We start from the raw sequence: 23,443 nt of genomic DNA, 5'->3' as shown, positions 1-23,443 counted from the left end.
TTTAGCAGTTAGAAAATTTATGTAGCAGAGAAACACTACCCGGGATAATAAGAATGAATGTTAGATGTCCTACATTGCATTTGTGAGGGTTCTAGAGGCTTCTGCCTCCAAAACTAAAACCAAAATTGGCCAGGAGCGGTGGCTCACGCTTCTAATCCCTGCACTTTCGGAGGCTGAGGCGGGAGACTCACTTGAGCCCAAGTGTTCGAGAGCAGCGTGGGCAACATGGCGAATGTCTCTACTGGCGAAAAAAAAAAAAAAAAAGAGTCCCGGAAATAAAGGCACCGCTTTTCTGAAAACAGATATTAAGCCGTTCCAATTTTAACATATCCTTTGCTCCGCAGTGCTGGAGAGGCAACAGAGTCTCCAGCCGGTTCCGTGCAACATGGCGTCCCCCCATTTACACACCCCAGGGGGCTACTTCCACCGGAAGTGGCTTCAGCCTTAGTGGATCCGGGTAGGTGCGCACAGGCGGTCGTAGAGGTTCCAGGTCTTTAGCGTGAGATGCTGTAGGTGTGCGGGGCCCCATCAGAAGCGGCAGGTAAGTGAGGCTCAGGGATAGGCTAGGTGTTTCAACCGGATTGTGCGTAGGGTGCAGGGGGTTTTCAGTGCGGACCAAGAGAGGTTCGTGGAGTGGGGGTGTCATTGTGTGCGGGGGGGCAATTGAACTACGCAGGTCCGCCCTGCCCCTCTTCCTGCCCTCCTCCACTCCAGGTGCTGCCTCTTCGCCCCCCTCACCCACGGCGGGGGCGGTGCTGCACCCTGGTGTGCTAAGGGAGTCCTCACCATCTCCCGAAGTCTCCCACGCCCTCTCTGGGCCTCCTGTCTCCGACCCTCTTTTCTTTTTAGAAGCACTTACCTAACCTTTGGGACTCTTGACCCAGTCAGCCAAAAAGGAGGCCCCGCCTGCAACACCTGGTAACTCGGGCGCTGAATGTTCCACGCGCCCACAGCTACAGTTTCGTTCCCTGGATTCGTGGGTACCTATTTTCCCCAGCCCCCAACCTGTTACCATCCTTTTCTTACCAGACAACACCCGCTGCTCTAGGCCTTGCTGGGACCACCTTTTCACTTTTCACATCCCTGGGAGAGATCAAAATAAATTTATTACAAAATTTATTACAAAATTGCTCATTACAATACAAATAAACCTAAACCTTTATAAGCTTTTGATATTCGTTTGGACTCAGACTCTTTATGTACCCAGTCCTTGAAACAAAATTATTTATACTTTTTTTTAGTTGTATTACAAGGATAGAAGGAATTGCACAGAACGGTTTTGTTAATTATCGGAATTAGGATATGCTGGAAAAGGAAGTTTAATAAGGGGAAGGAATGATTAAGTTTGGTCAAATTGAGCTTGTTTCACAATTTTGTTTTTGTTTGTTTGTTGTTTTGTTTGTTGGTTGGTTGGTTGGTTTGAGACAAGGTCTCACTCTGTTACCCAGTACCCGGGCTAGAGTGCAGTGGCATTATCATCATCATAGCTCACTGCAACCTCAAACTCCTGAGCTCCAGCTATCCTGCCTCTGCCTCCGAGAGTGCTAGGATTACAGACTTGAGCCACTGCCTCAAATATATTTTTAAAAAATATATATATTTTTAAAATATATTTTTTAAAATATATATTTAAAAAATATTTTTAAAAAATATTTTAAAAATATTTATTTTAGTCATAGTCTGTCATACAATCTTTTTTTATTCTGTAATTTATTATTATTATTTTTAGTAGAGATGGGATCTCGCTCTTGCTTGGGCTGGCCTCCGACTTTTGGGCTCAAGCGACTCTCTCGCCTCAGGCTCCCAAGTAGCTGGGATTACAGAATGAGCCACTGTGCCCCTTTATGTGCATACAATCTTGTAAAAAAATTTTATGTAAAAGTTTTAAACAAGACAGATTCTCTTTGATCTAATTTTATCCATCTCCATTTCTTCTTCTTCTTTTTTTTTTCTTTTGAGACAGAGTCTCACTCTGTTGCCGGGGCTACAGTGCGGTGGCGTCAGCCTAGCTCACAACAACTTCAAACTCCTGGGCTCCAGCGATCCTCCTGTCTCAGCTTCCCAAGTAGGTGGGATTACAGGCATGCACCACCTTGCCTGGCTAATTTTATCTATATATTTTTAGTTGTCCAGCTAATTTGTTTCTATTTATTTTAGTAGAGACGGAATCTCCCTATTGCTCAGGCTGATCTTAAACTCCTGAGCTCAAACAATCCACCTGCCTTGGCCTCCTAGATTTACAGGCGTGAGCCACTGCGCCCAGCCCATATTTTCTTCTTTAACAGTCCCTTTCCTCAAAGTAAGAACTGTTGTCAGTTGGGTGTATTTTTCTACTTCTTTTTCTTTGAGTTTATTGATAAGTGTGTATACATATAAGATATATGTTTGTAAGATTTTGTGTTAAACTTTTACAAATGTAAAAATATACAAATACATTATATTGTATGTATTCAGTAACTTTACACTTTATGGGTAAAAATGGATCATGGCATCTTTTATCAATGCATTGAGATCTATTCTTTTTGCAAGCTCTGTAAGTTCCATAGTATGTGAAATTCAGTAGTTTCCATGTTGCTAGTTTTTCACAGACAGGGTGTGGCAGACAATAGTCTTCCACATGCCTCTGTGTGCCCATGTGAGCATTTTTTTTTAACATTCCGGAGAAGGAATGGGTCAGCCCCAGGGAGTGGAGGAGACCACATGTGAGCACTTAACTAAAGATAGATACCCACAGGTGGAATTGCTGGGTGGGAGAGTGTGGACATTTAATAACGCCAAACTGCCCACCAACATTGTATAATAATGTCCATTGCCCCCATGCTCTTTTAAACATTTGATGGTATTAATCTCTTGTATTTTTGCCAATCTGGTAACTGGAAAATGATTTCTCATCACTGTTTTAATTTGTATTCCCTTAATTACTAGTGAGATTGAGCATCTTTTCATGATTTTTGGCCATTTGTATTTCCCCTTTTGAGAAATGTCTCTTTTTATTGGATTGTCTTCTTCTTTTTTATTATCTTTTCGCTATGGATTTTTTTTTTGAGACACAGTCTCACTTCTGTTGCCCAGGCTAGAGTGCCATGGTGTCAGCTTTAGCTCACAGCAACCTCAAACTCCTGGGCTCAAGCAATCCTCCTGCCTCAGCCTCCCAAGTAGCTGGGACTATATAGACATGCGCCACCATGCCCGGCTAATTTTTTATATATATACATTTTTTAGTTGGCCAATTAATTTCTTTCCATTTGTAGTAGAGACAGGGTCTCGAACTCCTGACCTTGAGCGATCCACCTGCCTCAGCCTCCCCAAGTGCTAGGATTACAGGTGTGAGCCATCAGGCCTGGCCAATGGTAGGACTTAAGCCTGGGTAACATAGTGAGACCCACATCTATAAAAAAAAATTAAGTGTAGTGGTATGCACCTGTAATCCAAGCTTCTTGAAAGGCTAAGGCAAGAGGATTGCTTGAGCCCAGGAGTTAGAGGCTGCAGTGAGCTATGATTGAGTCACTGTACTCCAGCCTGGGAAGCAGAGCAAGACCCTATCTCTAAAGAAAGAGAGAGAGGCCGGGCGTAGTGGCTCACGCCTATAATCCTAGCACTCTGGGAGGCCGAGGCGGGCGGATTGCTCGAGATCTGGAGTTTGAAACCAGCCTGAGCAAGAGCAACACCCCATCTCTACTATAAATAGAAAGAAATTAATTGGCCAACTAATATATATATATATAGAAAAAATTAGCCGGGGATGGTGGTGCATGCCTGTAGTCCCAGCTACTCAGGAGGCTGAGGCAGGAGGATTGCCTGAGCCCAGGAATTTGAGGTTGCTGTGAGCTAGGCTGATGCCACGGCACTCACTCTAGCCTGAGCAACAAAGCGAGACTCTGTCTCAAAAAATATATATATATATTATTTTCCTTAATATCTCTGCATATTCTTACTTTAAAGTCCTTTTTAGATCTCAGGTGTGGAAGTCTTTGATAGCTGTATGAAGTATTTTTATTGACTTTAGAGTTTTGTTTTATTTTGATTTATTTGTGAACCCTCTTCTAGGAATTGACCTCTCATGAAAGTCCTGTGTGTTTCCTATGTGGTAGAAACATACAAAATGATTTTTATGATTGATTCTCTCTGATTTTAACAGAGTTTGCTAATTCTGAATCAGTTTTTTTTTTTTTTTATTTTTATTTTTTTTATTTTTTTTTTTTTTTGAGACAGAGTCTCGCTTTCTTGCCTAGGCTAGAGTGAGTGCCGTGGCATCAGCCTAGCTCACAGCAACCTCAAACTCCTGGGCTCAAGTGATCCTCCTGCCTCAGCCTCCCGAGTAGCTGGGACTACAGGCACAAGCCACCATGCCCGGCTGATTTTTATATTATATATATTAGTTGGCCAATTAATTTCTTTCTATTTTTATGGTAGAGACGGGGTCTCGCTCAGGCTGGTTTTGAACTCCTGACCTTGAGCAATCCGCCCGCCTCGGCCTCCCAGAGTGCTAGGATTACAGACGTGAGCCACCACGCCCGGCCTGAACCAGTTTTAATTTAGTTCTTGGCACATGATTATGAGGAAAATGTGAACTTGGTCCCTGTACTTGCCCAAAATGAAGGCTTGAGGGTTTATTCTCTCTTGAGGGACTGTATTCATACTCTTAGCCTGGGACAGGTAGCTTGTCTGGGCCAAGGTGTGTGAACACTTTTAGGTCCCTGTTGGTGGACAGGGTGGTACTCTCCTGAGTCCCAGCTGTGTCCTGAGCCTGTGGCCTATATTTCTGTCTCTGGGGGGTGGTAGACCCAGTGCTGGGGCTGGTATGAGTTCTGGTCTCTGCCCAATTTCATTTCCTACTCACTGTGGGTTCTCTCTTCCATTTCTGGCACTTAATGATTTCTCTTTCTTTGTTGAGCTTAAATTTTTATCTTTTTATTGTTTTCTCCAGCATTTCTATTGTTTAGAGTAGGAAAGGGAAGGATTTTTAAGTCTTCTCAGATCATTTTAACCAGAAGTCTCTCTACACAAGTTACTTAATCTCATTAAGCCTCAGTTTCCTCTTCAATAAAAGAACTGGAAAAAATATGTATGATGTTCTTAGTACAGTTTTTGGAATAAAGTAAATATTTTAAAAACAATGTAGCTATTATATACCATTTCTTATTACTATTGTAATAGTTTTTGTGATTCTGTTTTTCTTCTCTAATAGCAGAATTTCTTTGTAGTCATGATTATACTTCAGGGTTGTTGTACATATGAAATTAGTTTTAAAAATGTGTTGTTGAGCCGGACGCGGTGGCGCGCGCCTGTAGTCCCAGCTACTCGGGAGGCTGAGATGGGAGGATCGCTTGAGCCCAGGAGTTCTGGGCTGTAGTGCGCTATGCCGATCGGGTGTCCGCACTAAGTTCGGCATCAATATGGTGACCTCCCGGGAGCGGGGGACCACCAGGTTGCCTAAGGAGGGGTGAACCGGCCCAGGTCGGAAACGGAGCAGGTCAAAACTCCCGTGCTGATCAGTAGTGGGATCGCGCCTGTGAATAGCCACTGCACTCCAGCCTGGGCAACATAGCGAGACCCCGTCTCTAAAAAAAAAAAAAAAAAAAAAAAAAAAAATGTGTTGTTGAGGCTGGGCGTGGTGGTTCACACCATAATCCTAGCACTCTGGGAGGCCAAGGCAGGAGGCTCGCTTGAGCTCAGGAGTTCGGGACCAGCCTGAGCAAGAGTGAGAGCTCGTCTCTACTAAAAATAGAAAGAAATTAGCTGGACAACTAAAAATAGAAAAAATTAGCTGGACAACTAAAAATAGAAAAATTAGCTGGGCATGGTGGTGCTTGCCTGTAGTCCCAGCTACTTGGGAGGCTTAGGCAAGAGGATCGCTTGAGCCCAGGAGTGAGGTTGCTGTGAGCTAGGCTGATGCCACAGCACTCTAGCCCAGGCCACAGAGTGAGACTCTGTCTCAAAAAATAAAAAGATGTTTTGTTGAATCTTTTTAAAAAGCTGATAAAAAAGTATACATTCAGTGGGACACTTTCATCTATAGAGGAGTATAGGGAGGGTTCAGCAGATTGCTCCGTCTTTGGGCAGCTTAGATTTTTAAGCCAGAGTCCACAGATAGGTAGCCCAATGCCCAGAATGTTTTTGTTTGGCTGGTCCCATAGTTTTAAAAACTATAAATTTAGTGACCAGCCTGGGCAACCTAGCGAGACCTTGTCTCAAAAACAGAAACAAAAAAATGTAAATTTATAGGTAACATTTAAAAATGGTGACATTTTATGTATAGTTAAGATACCTGACTTCTCTCGAATAAGCAAAGTATCTGACCACCCTGGGCCTTCTTCCTGCACAGGATCTATCAGCTTGTGCTGAATGGTTGTTGCCCCATGTTTTCTTCCTGTCCTTGAGGCCAAGGGCCACCCATCATTTATTGTTGTACCTTTTACTATTATTATTTTAATAGTACAGAAATAACTCTGTATACTCCTTTATCTCTCCAAAGTGGGAAAACAAAAGATACATGGAGAAAGCCACATGTTATAAGAAAAATGGAAAAGGTACTATTTTGTGGCTTGTTTCATTTATTTACATTAACCTGCTAGCCCTGTGGACATTTCAATTCACAACATCCTTCTGGGTGTGTTGGATATCTAAGTTCTACCCTTTCCTTTTTCTTTTCTGTTCCTTTCCCTTTTTACTACCCTTCCTTACTCTGCGATAACTGGATCAGTTTCTGTGGAGAACCACTGAGACTTGTGGAGCAACAGAAAAGTGTTTTACTGAAGCCTGTTTCCTCCATTCACCTGCTGCTCACACCTTCTCAAAAAATAAAAAAAAATCTCCCCACCATAATACTGATGATTAAGATCTTTTTTTAATTGAGAAGTAAAAGCTTTCATTCAACTGTTAGGTGATTAAAGGCTTAAAATGCAAACACATTGAAGAAGATCCATTGACTAAAAAATTAATTCAGTAACAGCAGTTGGAAGTGAGAGTCTCACTTATTGTTTTGATTGATATAATTTTATATCATTAAGGGAACCCTGGGAAACTGCCAGAGGGCAGGGGTTTTTCTGGAGTGAGGATAGTGATAAAGATGGAGTACAGAGAGTACACAAAGGAAAAAATTAGAATATTGCTGTTTCATGTGGAAATTTATAGCAGTGATTTTAGTTTGTGGGTACAGAGATTATTATGTTTCCCCACTTTTTAGGGGAAAACTTGTTTACAGATAGATTTGTATTCCTCATATAAACATATTTTTGCCATTTGTTTTGCAGATTGTGGGATTAGTGATTTGCTTTCCTAAACAGTAGAAAAATTGAAGAAGATGTCTAGACAGAACTTAGTAGCTTTGACAGTAACCACCCTTTTGGGTGTGGCTGTGGGAGGTTTTGTTCTCTGGAAAGGCATCCAGCGCAGAAGGAGTAAACGGAGCCCTGTGACCCAGCAGCAACAGCAGAAAGTGCCAAGCAGTACAGAGCTGCCCCCTCCGGAAGAGGACCAGCTGCACTCCAGTGCCCTTACGGCCACGTGGGAGGAAAGGATCCTCAAAGCAAAAGTGGTGACTGTGTCTCAGGAGGCAGAGTGGGATCAAATCGCACCCTTGCTTAGAAGGGAATTAGAAGATTTGCCAGTACTTGGAATCGATTGTGAGTGGGTAAGTTAAAAAGCAAAAAATTTTTAAAAATCTCTTCTGCTTTTCCGACTGGGGCCTGGGATGGTCAAGTAGAGAATAAGATTAAAGGAGAATTAGCTTGTTCTCTACTTACTGGTAAGTAGATTTTAGCAGAAGTGGCTGCTCTTCTCAGGATAGGGAAGTGCTTACAGTCATGGATTCTGGAGTCAGACAGACCTGTATGAGTTCCATTTTCACCACTGATCATTCTGTGAACTTGAACAAGCTACTTAACCTGAGTTTCAGTTTACTTGTTTGTAATATGATGTAATGGTATCTACCTCCTGTGGCTTTTCTAAGGATTCAAATAGATTACCCCTGTGAAGCCTTCAACACAGTTTTAACAGATAGTAAATGTTCCTTAAATAGTAGCCACTATTGATATTTGTAATAGCATTTTTATAAGGATGCCATGGAGAATATAGTTAAGGAGGTATGTTTAAATGGGAATTCTTATCCCAGGAATGGAAATAAAAAGGGAATTATTACTCAAATTGCGATTTAAAAAGGTAACAGTTAACATTTGAAACATTGTTTACTCTATGCTGTATGCTGTACTGTTTTGCTTGCATCATCACATTTAATTTCACAGTATAGATATAACTCTGAGATATTACAGGTTTGGTTCCAGGCCACTGGAATAAAGCCAGTCACGTGAGCTTTTTGATTTCCTAGTGCATATAAAAGTTATGTTTACACTATACTGTAGTCTATTAACTGTACAATAGCATTATGTCTAAAAAATGTACATAATTTAATTAATAATTTATTGTTAAAAAATGCTAATGATCTTCTGAGCCTTCATTGAGTTGAAATATTTTTGCTGGTGGAGGGTCTTGTCTTGATATTTTTTTTTTTTTTGAGACAGAGTCTCACTCCGTTGCCTGGATTATAGTGCTGTGGCATCAGCCTAGCTCACAGCAACCTCAAATTCCTGGGTCCAAGAGATCCTTCTGCCTCAACCTCCCGGGTAGCTGGGACTATAGGCACATACCACCATGCCCGGCTAATTTTTCTGTTTTTTGTAAAGATGGGGTCTTGCTCTTGCTCAGGCTGGTCTTGAACTCCTGGCATCAAACAATCCTCCTGCCAATCCTCCTGCTTCAGCCTCCCAAAGTGCTAGGATTATAGGTGTGAGTCACCACGCCTTAAACCCAGATCATTTAATATGTAAAGTTATTTTTATCTCTTAAGATGTAAGAGCCCTAACTTATGCTCAATATACTTTTTTTTCTTTTATTAACACCATTTGTGACTAGAAAATGCTGAGAAAGCACTTTGTACTACCAGAATTTATTATATTAGCAGGTACCATTTATTTACATTACTATGTTTCCTACCTCTTTTAAAAAATTGGATTTTAAGCTGAGTGCAGTGGCTCATGCCTATAATCCTAGCACTTTGGGAGGCCGAGGCTAGAGGATCATTTGAGACCTGGAGTTAGAGGTTACAGTGAGCTGTTATCACACCACTGTACTTTAGCCTGGGTGACAGAGCAAGCCCCTGTCTTTTTAAAAAAAAAAAAAAAATGGCACTCTGGGAGGCTGAGGCAGGAGGATTGTTTGAGCTCAGGAGTTCGAGACCAGCCTGACCAAGAGTGAGATCCCGTCTCTACTAAAAATAGAAAAAAAAAAAAATGGATGTTGAGTCCACGATTAGGTAGCTGAGTAATGCTACCTCCATGTACATTAGAGAGCCTGGATATTGAAGAGTATGTTTATCATTTGGCACTTCTTGACCTTTTTTTCCTTCACCTTTAAAAATCAGTATATTTCATAGGACTCTGCCAGTGTGTGTTCCAGAGCTATTCTGTGTCAGCTGGTCACTATTTATGGTCTGCTCATATTTCTGGCCCTGGCATTTGGCCCTTGGTAACCTTTGCTCAGGCTGCTTCACACAGTCTGTTGATTGCATTTGTTAGTACAGGCTCATCTATAGATTTAAACCAAAATCTGGTCAGATGCTCCGTTTGGTAAGTTAAGGATGTGCCTCTTAGACTTTTTTGCCACAGTTTTATGTTGTGCTTGATGTTCTGCTAGAGTGTAAACCGTGGGCCCTGTCTTCCTCTGTTGCAGGTGAATTTGGAAGGCAAAGCCAGTCCTTTGTCACTTCTACAAATGGCCTCCCCAAGTGGCCTTTGTGTCTTGGTTCGCTTGCCCAAGTTGATCTGTGGAGGAAAAACACTACCAAGAACGTTATTGGACATTTTAGCAGATGGCACCATTTTAAAAGTTGGAGTGGGATGTTCAGAAGATGCCAGCAAGCTCCTTCAGGATTATGGCCTCGTTGTTAGGGGATGCCTGGACCTCCGATACCTAGCTTTGCGGCAGAGGTGTGGTTTGTATGAGTGCTGGGATTCCTGTAGCTGTGGGACAGTTATTTTAGCAAGATTTGTAAATTACTGGGAATCAATAATGAAACGTTTGAAATTCTAGATATCTAGAAGCTTCTGAGATGCATATTGAATTTGCAAGGAGACATACCAATTTCTGAGAAAACTTTAGTTACCTAGAACTGGTCTTTTTGGACGAGATATTAATAAAATGTCTGTGTAAGCTATATGTTATAAACTGATGGGCTCACTGGCTAAATTAGAGCTGCAGATGTTTTTTGGTTTCATTTTTTTCCTGTATGATATTTTTAGAAAATTTTTTTTTTAAATCTAGAAGATTTAATGTAAAAATCTGTATTTTTGGCTTCTCTAGAAGAAGTAGGTGATCCAACTACACTGAATCCATAATTATAGATGGCAGCACTTGGCTGGGTAGCAGCTGGCCCCTTTAGATGAGCATGCTCCCTTCAGTTTGCCAGAGTCCCCACACTCCCATCAGAACCCTGACTCCCCAGATAAACATTTGCATTTGCAAACCCTGCTGTAGGCCAAAAATGATGGTAGGTAGATCTAGCCCTTGTCTGGGTGGAAAAGAGATTTCCCTTTCTCTTAGAACTCTATTCTTATGGTAATTCTATTTCAATTTGTTTTTTCTTTTTGGGAGGGGGTGGACACAATTACCTCTTTATGTATCTGGACATGTCCTCATTTATAACAACATGGACTGAAAGGGCCTCTGACCCTGCCTCAAATGCCACAGACACTAAAAGGTTGGAGGATTTGGTAAACTAAGAGAAGGCTGATTAAAATCTGTGTTTATCATAATTTTTTTAGTATAAAATGAAATTTTATTTTAGTTTGTTAATTTGACTTATATAAATAAAGTTCTTGTAAGTGAAATATAAATTTTGTCAAGTAATACATTAAAATATTGCTGTAAAAATTAAAACTCTATAAAAAGTATTAGGTTTATAACAGCAAAAGCTGCCTTTCATCAGGCCCCCTTCCTCTGACACCACCTCTCCAGAAGGTGCCTACTCTGTGCTGTTAGAGGCAGTGTAGAGAGAGACTAAAACTTGATTCAGAAGCAGACTGCTTCTGGAGTCCCAACCCTGCCACTTACCAACTGTGTGACCTTGGCAGGATACTAAGCCTCTCCATTTCTCAATTTTGTTTCTTTTCTTTTCTTTTTTTTTTTTTTGAGACAGAGTCTTGCTCTGTTGACTGGGCTAGAGTGCCGTGGCATCAGCCTAGCTCACAGCAACCTCAAATTCCTGGGCTCAAGCAATCCTTCTGCCTCAGCCTCCCGAGTAGCTGGGACTACAGGCATGCGCCACCACGCCTGGCTGATTTTTTCTATATATATTAGTTGGCCAATTAATTTCTTTCTATTTTTAGTAGAGACGGAGTCTCGCTCTTGCTCAGGATGGTCTCGAACTCCTGACCTTGAGTGATCCGCCCGCATCGGCCTCCCAGAATGCTAGGATTACAGGCGTGAGCCACCGCGCCGGCCTGTTCCTCAGTTTCTTTGTAATAATGTTCTCACCTCATGGAATTGGTATGTTGAATCAGTTAAACTATGTAAAGAACTTATAAGTAGCGTTTGATATATAAAGAGTGCTTTGTAAATTTTAACTATTATATATCATCATGATTATCACATTGTTACTGTCACCTTCAGCACCATCATCATACAATTGATTTGTCCTTCCAGATCTTTTTTCTGTGCATGTACAGTCATCTCTATGACTATATAGAAATCGAAGATTCATTGAATTCTGTTTGGCTAAATGCAGAATGGCCAAGTGTTAAAATAAGATTTTGACCATTAACTTCTCTGGAAATAAGAATGTAACTTTTATCAGGTCTTTCATCTTTAAGTCTAATTTTGTTGAAATTTTAAAAATTATTCTTGTTTTATTATTGAACATTTTAGTAATAAAATTAAGAATTTTTGATATGGAAGTTCAATAAATCTAACATAGTGCTGGAATTATAATTAGCACTATTAGTACTACATTGCTCCTACTGTTGCCATGGTAAGTAGTTGTTACTTTCAACTGACTTGAAAGTCAGTCAGATGAAACTTTTGACTTGGAGGAGCAAGGTTTTGAGGGGAGTTAATGTTGTCTTCTTCATATTCTTTAAAATTTTAAAATATGTTAAGCAAAGGTGATTTATTATGGAGGTTGTATGTGAATTTGGCATCTTTCCCGTTGAAACTCTGAAGTGACAAAGCTTGCATTTTGTTTTAAATTCATGCACAAGAGATGTGAAACTTTCCAAAATATGACATTTTTAAAAAAGACTAATGACCCAAGTGGAATTAAATAACTGAAAATTAAATACCGTACTTCAGTGGGGTTGATGATTTCAAGAAATACAGACTATCTTGTCAGGTTTTAGTCTGAAATGTTGGTACTTAGCACACCCATGGCTGAAGAATGACTAGACATGCCAAAGTTAGACAAGCATGAAAATGAGGTTTATTGAGGAAAGACAGGATTATAGGGCCAGAGCCAAATAGAGGTTTACAAAGCATAATACATATGCCACAGATGATGACTGGACCCATCGTCTCAGCAAAGGGAAGGGTGCAGAGAGGGGATTGGTTATGGTCTGCATCTTGTTTTATAGTGCCCAGATAGGGACCTGCCCATGGTTCAGATGTCACCATGAAACCACTTTGATTGGACAGTTGGGAGTCACATGACCTGAGTCTTAACTATGCATGCAGGTTCTAGACGTCCAGATTCTATGGTACCTATGCTGCATGGCCCATGGGCTAGAATCCTCTACATTCTTTTTGCAGCTGGCACTCCAAGTTCTGATTGGCAGATTTGTGGGGTATTCCCTCCTCCCCCATGTATGGACAAGTAGGGTGTGGCAGGACCAAGATTGGGGCAACAGCACCCACTTTTGTCTCTAGAAGACCTGGAATCCCTCACTATCTACTTAACATATCCATGCTTGGAAAACTACACAGATGTTAAAAAGAATGAAATAACATTTATACTTACTGCCATGGAAGGAGGTCCATGGTACATTAAGTGAATAGAGCAAGTTATAGAACAAAAACCAAATACCAAAAAAACATATCTACTCCTCCATCTAACCATTTGTTTATTTGTGCATAGAAAAAGTGTGGAGGGGCCACACATACTGTTAAAAGTTGTTATTTCTGAAAGTTGGAAGTATGTGTGGAAAACTTCCCTTTTCACCCATTATACATCTCTATTGTTTAAATTTTTTTTTTTTTTTTTTTTTTTTTTTGAGACAGAGTCTTGTTCTGTTGCCCGGGCTAGAGTGCCATGGCATTGGCCTAGCTCATAGAAACTTCAAACTCCTGGGCTCAAGTGATCCTGCTGCCTCAGTCTCTGAGTAGCTGGGACTACAGGCATGCACACCACACCACGCTAATTTTTTTTCTATTTTTAGTAGAGACGGGGTCTTGCTCTTGCTCAGGCCAGTCTGGAACTCCTGATCTCAAGCAATCCTCCCACCTCAGCCTCCCAAAGTGCTAGGATTACAGACGTGAGCCATCGGGCCCTGCCTCTATTGTTTGAATTTTTAATAATAAACATTCATTACTTTTGTAATTTTTAATGAAACAAAACTTTTATGTCTGCCCCAAGTCCTTAATTTCTATTATTTGAACCAAGACCTTGTGTATTTTACCTAACTGTGTTTAGACCTTTTGTACTTTTTAGTCTGTGCTGCCTTTTGGAGGTGATAAGATCCATTGATTTACTTCTTGTTTAATAAGGAAAGACGGTGGGACGCAGTGGCTCACGCCTGTAATCCTAGCACTCTGGGAGGCGAGGCGGGCGGATTGCTCAAGGTCAGGAGTTCGAAACCAGCCTAAGCAAGAGCGAGACCCCATCTCTACTATAAATAGAAAGAAATTAATTGGCCAACTAATATATATAGAAAAAATGAGCTGGGCATGGTGGCGCATGCCTGTAGTCCCAGCTACTCAGGAGGCTGAAACAGGAGGATCGCTTGAGCCCAGGAGTTTGAGGTTGCTGTGAGCTAGGCTGATGCCATGGTACTCACTCTAGCCTGGGCAACAAAGCGAGACTCTGTCTCAAATAAATAAATAAATACAATAAGGAAAGACTTTTTCTTCGTCATTATAATATTTTCACTTCCTACAATACCTGAGGAAGTAGAGCGTGTTATAACACTGATAAGAACCTCCATCTCCACGCTTTCTGCTGTACAATTTCTAGACTCTCACTTGGTAACCAAAAAGTCAGCTCTGCTTTTGTAGACTGATGTTTCACATTAATCTCTTGTTTGGAGTCTCCAATCTTTGGACAAATTAATTTTTTACCACTGTACATCAATATTTTTATTTTTCTTTTTTCCACTTGCTTTTGAACTTGGACAAACTGCATCAATTTTAATCAGAAAGCGAAGAGCAGAAAGAATAGGTTATTATTGTTGGTGTTATTGTACTTTAACTTTCTCAATTAAAATAGCTTTATTATTTTTTCAAATCTGAAAAGTCATACACAAACACTATCCATGGGCATTTTTTTGAGACAGATTCTCACTTTGTTGCCCAGGCTAGAGTGAGTGCCGAGGCGTCAGCATAGCTCACAGCAACCTCTCAAACTCCTGGGCTCAAGCAATCCTACTGCCTCAGGCTCCTGAGTAGCTGGGACTACAGGCATGTGCCACCATGCCTGGCTCATTTTTTCTATATATATTAATTGACCAATTAATTTCCTTCTATTTTTAGTAGGGACAGGGTCTTGCTCTTGCTCAGGCTGGTTTTGAACTCCTGACCTTGAGCATTTCGCCCACCTGGGCCTCCCAGAGTGCTAGGATTACAGGCATGAGCCACTGCGCCCAGCCCACAATTCTTTCTTATTATAAATTATGCTGCACTGAAGATCCTTTTATGTATATTCTTAAGATAAATTCCTAAAAGTCAAATTGCTGGATCAGAGAATTTTCATATTCAAATTTTCTTTCTCTAAGCAGAGATGTCAGTGGACATGTTCAAATTTAAATAGGTATTTATTATTAAATCCTTTTACATAAGGGTTATAATGAAAATGTATAGTTCACAAATTTTAGATGAGACTGCCTGATTATTCATGCTCCATCAATATTAGATATAGTTGTTTTAAAAAATCTTTGCAAATCTGATAGATAAATTATCATTTTTTTTTTTTTTTTTTTGAGACTGAGTCTCACTTTGTTGTCCAGGCTAGAGTGAGTGCCGTGGCGTCAGCCTAGCTCACAGCAACCTCAAACTCCTGGGCTTGAGTGATCCTTCTGCCTCAGCCTCCCGAGTAGCTGGGACTACAGGCATGCGCCACCATGCCCGGCTAATTTTTTTTTTTTTTTTTTTTTTTTTAGCATCTGTTCCAAACAGAATCGGCTAATTTTTTATATATATATCAGTTGGCCAATTAATTTCTATTTATAGTAGAGATGGGGTCTCGCTCTTGCTCAGGCTGGTTTTGAACTCCTGACCTTGAGCAATCCGCCCGCCTCGGCCTCCCAAGAGCTAGGATTACAGGCGTGAGCCACAGCGCCCGGCCTAAATTATCATTTTCTTTGATGTCTAGTGAGTTCGAATATCGTCTGTTTACTGGTCATTTATATATCTTTTTTGATTTTCTTGTTCATGTCTTTTGCCTATTTTTGATACATGATTTTGTTTATTTCTTGCAGAAACAATTTGCTCTGTAATGGGCTTAGCCTGAAATCACTTGCTGAGACTGTTTTGAACTTTTCCCTTGACAAGTCTCTTCTACTTCGCTGCAGCAACTGGGATGCTGAGACTCTTACAGATGACCAGGTACTTCTTATCAGGGTAGTTGAAGAATGGAGAGTCATTGCCTCTGAAGTATAATTGTTTTTAAAATTCAGATCTTCAAATATGATATAAGTATTGGGTGGACATGCCTTAAAATAGATTCATTGATTGTCGTGGCCGGTTTGCAGGACAGAGGATGAACACAGAACACAAAAAGACACACACACACAAAGACGGTTACAAGACTGCAGTGCATAACGCACCAGTCGTTTTATTTTTATACCCCCAAAATCAAAGTTAGTTTCTTGTACGTGCCCACCCAGGCGTGGCAGCAATAGATAGGCATACATTCCAGAACACGCAGCCTAAGGGCACAGATGTCTCCTGCCACAGGTTTCCAGGCAGTTGCTCAAGGCGCCAGGCATAGATCACAGACCAAGATTAGCAAGGTTGTGGCAAGGCCACCACCAGGGGCATTTTTCATCCCCAGTTCCTCTTAGGCCAATCCCCTTTGGCTGTACATGGCTTAGGTCGCCCCTCCCTTGAGGGGTCTTACCTGTCATTGACTAACCAGCCATCTAATGGGATTAAGCAGCAATCAAAAGAACAATGTGCTTATTGTGTGGCCTCCAGGCCTCTACTTATCCTCAATGCAGAAACTCAGGTCTATTGTTATGCCTCTAGGCAGCAACCGTGCTTGTCACAAGGGCCTTGTCCGGAACAGATTACTTTCAAATGCTCTGGGCAGAACATGTACATTACTCACTAAATTTAATTCTTAAACTAGGAAAATATATGTTAGTCCCCTACATTGGTGATGCTAAAGTAATTGGTCTACAATAATGTATATGCCATTTAAATAAAAGAATAAGAGTCTTCTTTATTTTTTTTGAGTGTTTGCAATATGCCAGACATTTCAGAAAATGTAATTTTTTCCATGAATACAAACATATAATTTTAAAAAACATAGTGTTGTTATAAGACTTATTTTAAGGAACAGACATTACCTCTCCCCATTCTAATTCCTCTTCCTTCTCAGAGACATCTGCTTTCATTTATTTCTGGTATTTACCATTATATTTCTAAGTTACATGTATGCATTATTGTTTCTTATTTTACATATTATCTTTGACTTCTTACTGTGAAGGATACAGTTTAGTACTCTTGCAATTCCTCTATCCTTGAACACTTACTCTCTTCCCCATCCTCCCAAAATAGGTAAATCATCATTTTTGTCAGGTTAATATCCAGTATTTATATTGATATCATTTATACCTGAGCCACACAGTAAACTGCAATTACATTTTCTTTTCTTTTCTTTTCCTTTTTTTTTTTTTTTTTTTGAGACAGAGTCTCACTTTTGTTGCCCAGGCTAGAGTGAGTGCCATGGCGTCAGCCTAGCTCACAGCAACCTCAAACTCCTGGGCTCAAGTGATCCTCCTGCCTCAGCCTCCCGAGGAGCTGGGACTACAGGCATGCGCCACCATGCCCGGCTAATTTTTTGTATGTATATTAGTTGACCAATTAATTTCTTTTTTATTTATAGTAGAGACGAGGTCTCGCTCTTGCTCAGGCTGGTTTCGAACTCCTGACCTTGAGCAATCCGCCCGCCTCGGCCTCCCAGAGTGCTAGGATTACAGGCGTGAGCCACCGTGCCCGGCCAATTACATTTTTCTTATATATACTTTTTATTTTCCCAGGAATAATAATTGGTGTTTTGATTGCATAGTGTTCTATATACCTTTTAATTGTTTCGATCCCCAGACTCTTTAGTAGAGCTGTAGATCTCATCTTGTCTAGTGTGGATGTGCATCAGGTAACTTATCATTTGTTTCATTTTCCCTTGGAGCCATCTCTCCCAGAACTCTCTGTCACCCTGCTGCTGTCGGGACTGATTGCACTCTTGTCCTGCTGCCCACCTCTCGTCCTGGAACTTGCATTTATCATCATCCTGGGAATTCTTTTTTTTTTTTGAGACAGAGTCTCGCTTTGTTGCCCAGGCTAGAGTGAGTGCCATGGCGTCAGCCTAGCTCACAGCAACCTCAAACTCCTGGGCTCAAGCAATCCTCCTGCCTCAGCCTCTCGAGTAGCTGGGACTACAGGCATGCACCACCATGCCTGGCTGATTTTTTCTATATATATTAGTTGGCCAATTAATTTCTTTCTATTTATAGTAGAGACGGGGTCTCGCTCTTGCTCAGAGTGGTTTCGAACTCCTGACCTTGAGCAATCCGCCCGCCTCGGCCTCCCAGAGTGCTAGGATTACAGGCATGAGCCACCGCGCCCGGCCGATCCTGGGAATTCTTTTCAACTCTTTTCTGTAGTAGATCCTCTGATTTCTAAATTCTATGTCCTTTTCCTTTCTTGAGTTGGTAGAGTACATTCATAGTAGCTTCCTGAGAAAGGGAGTGTATGAAATTAATTTATGACACACTGTATGTCTGTAAAGGTATTTTATTTCCCTTTCTTAACAATAGTTTGGTTGACTATAGTGTTTGAGATTAGAAATCATTTTCCTTCAGAACTTCTCTTTTTTTCTTTCTTCATCATAGAAGATGGAATCAAACCTTCAGAAATTCTTGTCTGTCCCGGCCCGCGGGACCTTCTGTTACTCGTGGGGTCAAGGGGGACCTTGCCTGAAAGAGATGGGCAAGAGAAAGGAACGAGACCAAGCAAATGGTTGTCAAGGTCTACTTTACTTAGATTCTTAGTAGGTTTTATAAGCATACAGAAACAAGGAAGTAGAAAGAAAAAATGCAGTGGGGTGACGGTGAGTCGTGGGTTTGGGCTAATCAGCCCCAATCAGCATCTTATCGGTGTCGAGGTTGTTTGTGACTGATTACTCGACCCCAACCTGGCAGGTGGTCAGGAACAATTGCAGTTAGCACACCCTGGAGCATTTTGGAACGCATTCTTTTCGGAACTATAGCTGGAGGGTGGGGTGTTGTTTTTGTCCTAGGAATTTTCCAGGGCGAAGCCCGTGCGTAGGACAAGTCATAGGGGAGTTGAGGGTCTTTGAGGGTCCTTGCCTCTAACATCTCCCCCTCTCTTTATTAATATGAGGGAGATTTATATAGGTTAGTGGAGAGCCTGTCTTAGGCTACGTGATGGGCTTCCGTGACCAGCACCCCAAATATAAGATTGGGCGATTAACATGAAGGTGAGGCCTCTGTCTTAGGCTATGTAGGTGGCATCTAGCTCTGGCACTTCTGATTATGAAGTGTACCCCCAGGCATGGACCTACAATATTCCCGTCATGGAGTCACCTCACCGTTGGCGGGGTGTGCATCTGGTACACGGCATCACGATAATCCCGTCATGGGCGTCTCCACAGCTTTTGGAACCAACTGCGTTCCATGTCTGTGGCAAGGTCTGAGAAATTTAGACCTTCAGTGGGTGTGTTGGGGACTCTTCATGGAGGTCTTCTCTGGAGCCTCTTAGTTCTAGCCGTTGGTAAAACACGGAGACCGATTTTTGTGTGGCTGCGTCTACCTGTGACTTGACAAAATCAGTTAGTTTTTTGAAAGCCCAAGGCCCAAAGGTGAGGAGCAACAGAAAGCCTGCAAGCGGCCCTAAGACACTGGGAAGCAATGTGGATAGCCAGGGGGATGTAGAAAACCAATTTTGATACCATGCTTCACTCTGTTCTCTCCGTTTTTTTCTATCTTCTAGGCTTTGTCTAACCCTTTCAATGCTATCTTCTACCAGACCTGTTTTATCTGCGTAGAAGCAACATTCTTCTTTGAGTGCTGCGCACAAGCCTCCCTCTTGGAGGAACACCAAGTCTAGGCCTCTTCTATTTTGTAACACTACCTCAGAAAGCGAAGCGAGGGATTCTTTGAGATATTTTAGGCCCTGCTGTAGCTCTTGGAGATCATTATCAATGGCAGCAGAGAGCTGCAGGTACTGCTGGTTGGAGGTGACTAGAGAGGCTATGCCTGTTTCAGCCCCTGTGGCACCAAGGCCTAGAACAACTGTGAGTGTTATGGCCGTGATGGGCTCTCTCTTTTCTCGGCGCATTGTGGTGCCGCGCTCCCAAAATTTGAGCAATTCGTCAGCAGGACGTATAGTGAGTCTGGGGAAGAGCATGACTAACACACAATATTCTCTATGCTCAAGAAACGTTGCCATGACTACATACGGGGTAAGGCCAGAAGAACAAGCAAAATAAGAGGTGTTAGATGCCTGAATATACTGAAAGGCAGAGTCAACAGTAATTGACTGATTGCATATTTTCTCTAAGGGTGCGGGGGGAAGCATTTTTGGGCTAAGAAGGCAAAGGCCTGGGCCTGTGATTTGGCTGAGTGTCAGGCCATCATGGGTCTCTAGGCCCCATCTGAGTTTGCTGGTGTCGTTAGTAAATAATGGTTTACCAAATGTAGCGACACCTTCATAGAAGGGAGGCCAGGGGGAGTAGCATACCCAACACTCCTGATATTTTGAATTGTTGGCCTCTCGGATGGTCCTGACAGAGGCGTTGACTAGGGTGAGAATTAGTTCTGCAGAGGAGGGTGGCCCCTCGGGCAGGGTAGGTTGGTATAGGGGGGTAATGATTATCTAGTTTGCCCTGGAAAGGTAAAGTTAACTGCCCAGTCATCATCATTTTGTATTAGCCACTGGATTTGAGAAGCATTGTAAGGGAGTATTATGATATCTGGATCCTTTCTAAAGAGCTTAAGGGAGTTTTCTCACCCCAAGCGAATAATTTTAGCTACCAAATAAGGGTAGGTGGGAAGGACTTTAGGGGCGGAAGCCGATAGGTGAACCCAAAAAAGGGGCTTGCCCTGCCAAAAGAGTCCCGTGGGCGAAAAGGGGGTAGGGAGGACAATGAAGTACAAGGGGGAGTCGGGGGAGAAGTAGCCAATGGCCTGGGCGTTTACGGCCTGCTCGACCAAATTAAGCGCTTGTTGCCCTTCTTTAGTTAGGGAGTGTGGAGAGGTTGGATTGGCATCTCCCTGCAGGATGTCAAATAGGGGTTTTAACTGTCCTGTGGTGAGTCTCAAATACGGGTGAAGCCAATTAATGTCGCCTAGAAGGCGCTGAAAATCATTAAGGCATCGCAGAGAGTCTTTTCTGATTTGTACCTTTTGGGAGAGGACCTTATTGGGGAACAATTCAAAGCCTAGGAACAGGTGAGGGGGGCAGACCTGAATTTTTTCAGGGGACAGGCGGAGGCCTGGAGCTTGTAAGGCTGAGACAACCTGCATGGTAACTTGAAGCAAGGTTGCCTCGTCAGCCCCGGCGAGAAGAATGTCATCCATATAATGAATTATATATAGCTGAGGATGTTGAATTCTAAAAGAATCAATTGTCTGAGCCACATGTTTTTGGCAAAGGGTGGGGCTGTTGGCCATGCCTTGAGGCCATACTCACCACTGGAAGCGCGGAGAGGGTCCTATACAGTTTACTACTGGGAGACTGAAAGCAAAGCGTTTGCAGTCATCCGGGTGCAATGGTATGGAGAAAAAGCAGTCTTTTAGGTCGATTACTATTTTATAGTAGCCTTTGAGGATAGCTACGGGCGAAGGCAAACCAGGCTGGAGTGCCCCCATGGGAACCATTGTTTGGTTAACAGCCCGTAAATCTTGTAGCAGCCGCCATTTGCCAGTCCTTTTTTGGATGACGAAAATGGAGGTGTTCCATGGTGAAGTAGAGGGCTCTATGTGTCCGGCAGCTAATTGTTCCTGCACCAACACTGTAGCTGCGGCTAGCTTGTTAGACGGGAGGGGCCACTGATAGATCCAGACAGGTGAGTCACTTTTCCAAGTGATTTTATCTGCCTGAAGTGCAGGGGGATTAATGGCCCTTACAAAAAATGGTCTTTGAACCCTAGTCCTGATCTGTCTGACTTAGGGAGGGTGGTCAAGGGTGCTCTTAGTCCCTGACCCTTTTTGCCTAAACCCTGTCCTGGGAGGAATCCCTGTTTAAGCATTTGGCTGGTTACAACTTCATTGGGGCTGCACATAATGACGTTCATTTGTGCAAGGATATCACGCCCCCATAAGTTAACAGGTAGGCTCGGGACTACAAAGGGTTGAGTGGTACCTCTGTTTCCCTCAGAGTCTTCCCATGTCAAAATTTTTGAGCTCTGGAGAGTATCTTTAGACTGTCCTATACCTTGTAAGTGCATAAGGGAAGGCTGCAGTGGCCATGAATCGGGCCAGGCGTCTTGGGCAATAACCGTGGAATCGGCGCCTGAATCAAGAAGGCCTTCAAAAAGTTTACCATCTAATTTTAGCCGCAGGGTGGGCCGTTCTTTGGTGACAGCTTGGACCCAATAGAGATCAGAAGAGCCAGGGCAAGAAGCACCTCGGTTAGAGGTGATGGCTGGGAAGGATGTATTAAGGGGCAAGGGTAATGCCTGAGCTAAGCGCTGTCCCTTAGAGACATACACAGGGCCGGTAAGCGCACTGGCTAAGATGTTAATTTTCCCGGTAAAGTCACTATCTACTATGGAGGGGTGGACTATGAGCCCCACAAGAGTAGAGGAGGCTCGGCCCAGAATAAAAAAGAACATATTAGCCGGGGGGGGGGGGCCCAAAGGAGCCAGTGGGCAAAATTTGAACACCATCCTCAGGTCTTAATATTGTGTCGGAGGAGGCACACAAGTCCATTCCTGCGCTCCCTGTGGTTGCTCGGAGGAGTCTAAAGTCTGGGGGCTCTCTTGTCGGCTGTTCCCCGAGGCCGACTGAAATTGGATAGGACGGGGGCCCGGGGCTGGCCCCTCAGGCCGTTTCCCGAAAGGGGGGGCAAGGGGTTTCCAAAGACATCAGTCTTGGAGCGGCATTGATTGGCCCAATGCTTTCCCCTCTTATAGCGAGGACAGAGGGAGGAGGGCTGGGCTGGCCTGTCTGGCGGCTCACTGAGGTTAGGGGTAGCAGAGGAGGCGGCTAGGGGGCACTGCCTCGCAAAGTGCCCTGGTTGACCGCATTTAAAGCAGTCTCCCTGTGCCGCGGTCCCTTGGATGGCGGCCCCAACCGCAAGCTGTACGGCCTGCGATACCTTATGGACGAAGGGGTCAACATCATTACACATTCTAATCATGTCATTAAGGTCTTTATTTTTGAATTTACCCCTGAGGATGGCCCTGCAAGTGCTGTTGGCATTTTCATAGGCCAATTGTTTAATAAGCCTATTATTCTTATCTTCGTGTCCGAGGGTTCGTTCAGCAGACTCTAAAAGCCTGCCCACAAATTCACTAAAACCCTCTTGAGCTCCCTGGGTGATTTTTGTCAGGGGAGTAAGAACAGATCCCGTAGAGGGAAGTGTTCGCCAGGCGCCGAAGGCGGCTGCGGTGGTCTGGGACAAAAGTCCAATTGGGAGTCTCCTTTGGCGCTGTTCAGTAGCAAATCTCCCCTGTCCGCTAAGCTTTTCAAGGGTCCAAGAGGCAGAATTGGGGTTTTTTAAATTATTAGCAGCCGTGGTCTGACAGCGGTCGAGAAAGTCAGCCTTCCAAGAGAGGAACTATCCGCGAGAAAGGACTGCCTGTACTAGTTTGACCCACTCTCCGGGGAGCAGGTAGCCGCCCCCTGAGGCTGCCTCTAGGAGGGAATAGGTAAAGGGTGCATTGGGCCCATACGTCCTAACAGCAGAATTTAGTTCTTTTAAGGTTTTAAACTTTAGTCTGCAAAATTCAGTGGGCTCTGCAGTGGGCCCCAGGACTGTCTCCTCTGGGGGGTCATCA

At 42.9% G+C, this 23,443-nt stretch overlaps 1 protein-coding gene across 3 annotated transcripts in view; it reads left to right on the top strand.

Moving 5' to 3' along the window:
* Positions 1-456: 456 nt before the first annotated feature.
* Positions 457-23,443, top strand: part of EXD2 (exonuclease 3'-5' domain containing 2) — a 43,551-nt gene continuing 20,564 nt past the window's right edge. For 2 of the 3 annotated variants that reach the window (XM_076003917.1, XM_076003916.1), the window contains exons 1-4: positions 457-541; positions 7,254-7,633; positions 9,727-9,983; positions 15,675-15,801. In XM_076003917.1, the coding sequence (XP_075860032.1) occupies positions 7,304-7,633; positions 9,727-9,983; positions 15,675-15,801 (714 nt within the window). In that variant the 5' untranslated portion in view covers positions 457-541; positions 7,254-7,303. Of the gene's footprint in view, positions 542-1,963; positions 2,066-7,253; positions 7,634-9,726; positions 9,984-15,674; positions 15,802-23,443 lie in introns of all 3 variants that reach the window. The other variant, XM_076003918.1, reaches the window with a different exon arrangement.

Source organism: Microcebus murinus, chromosome 6, assembly GCF_040939455.1.
Source record: "Microcebus murinus isolate Inina chromosome 6, M.murinus_Inina_mat1.0, whole genome shotgun sequence".
NCBI classification, from domain to species: Eukaryota; Metazoa; Chordata; class Mammalia; order Primates; family Cheirogaleidae; genus Microcebus; species Microcebus murinus.
The sequence above is the reverse complement of the archived record's forward strand: the minus strand, read 5'-3'. Positions and strand labels throughout refer to the sequence as shown.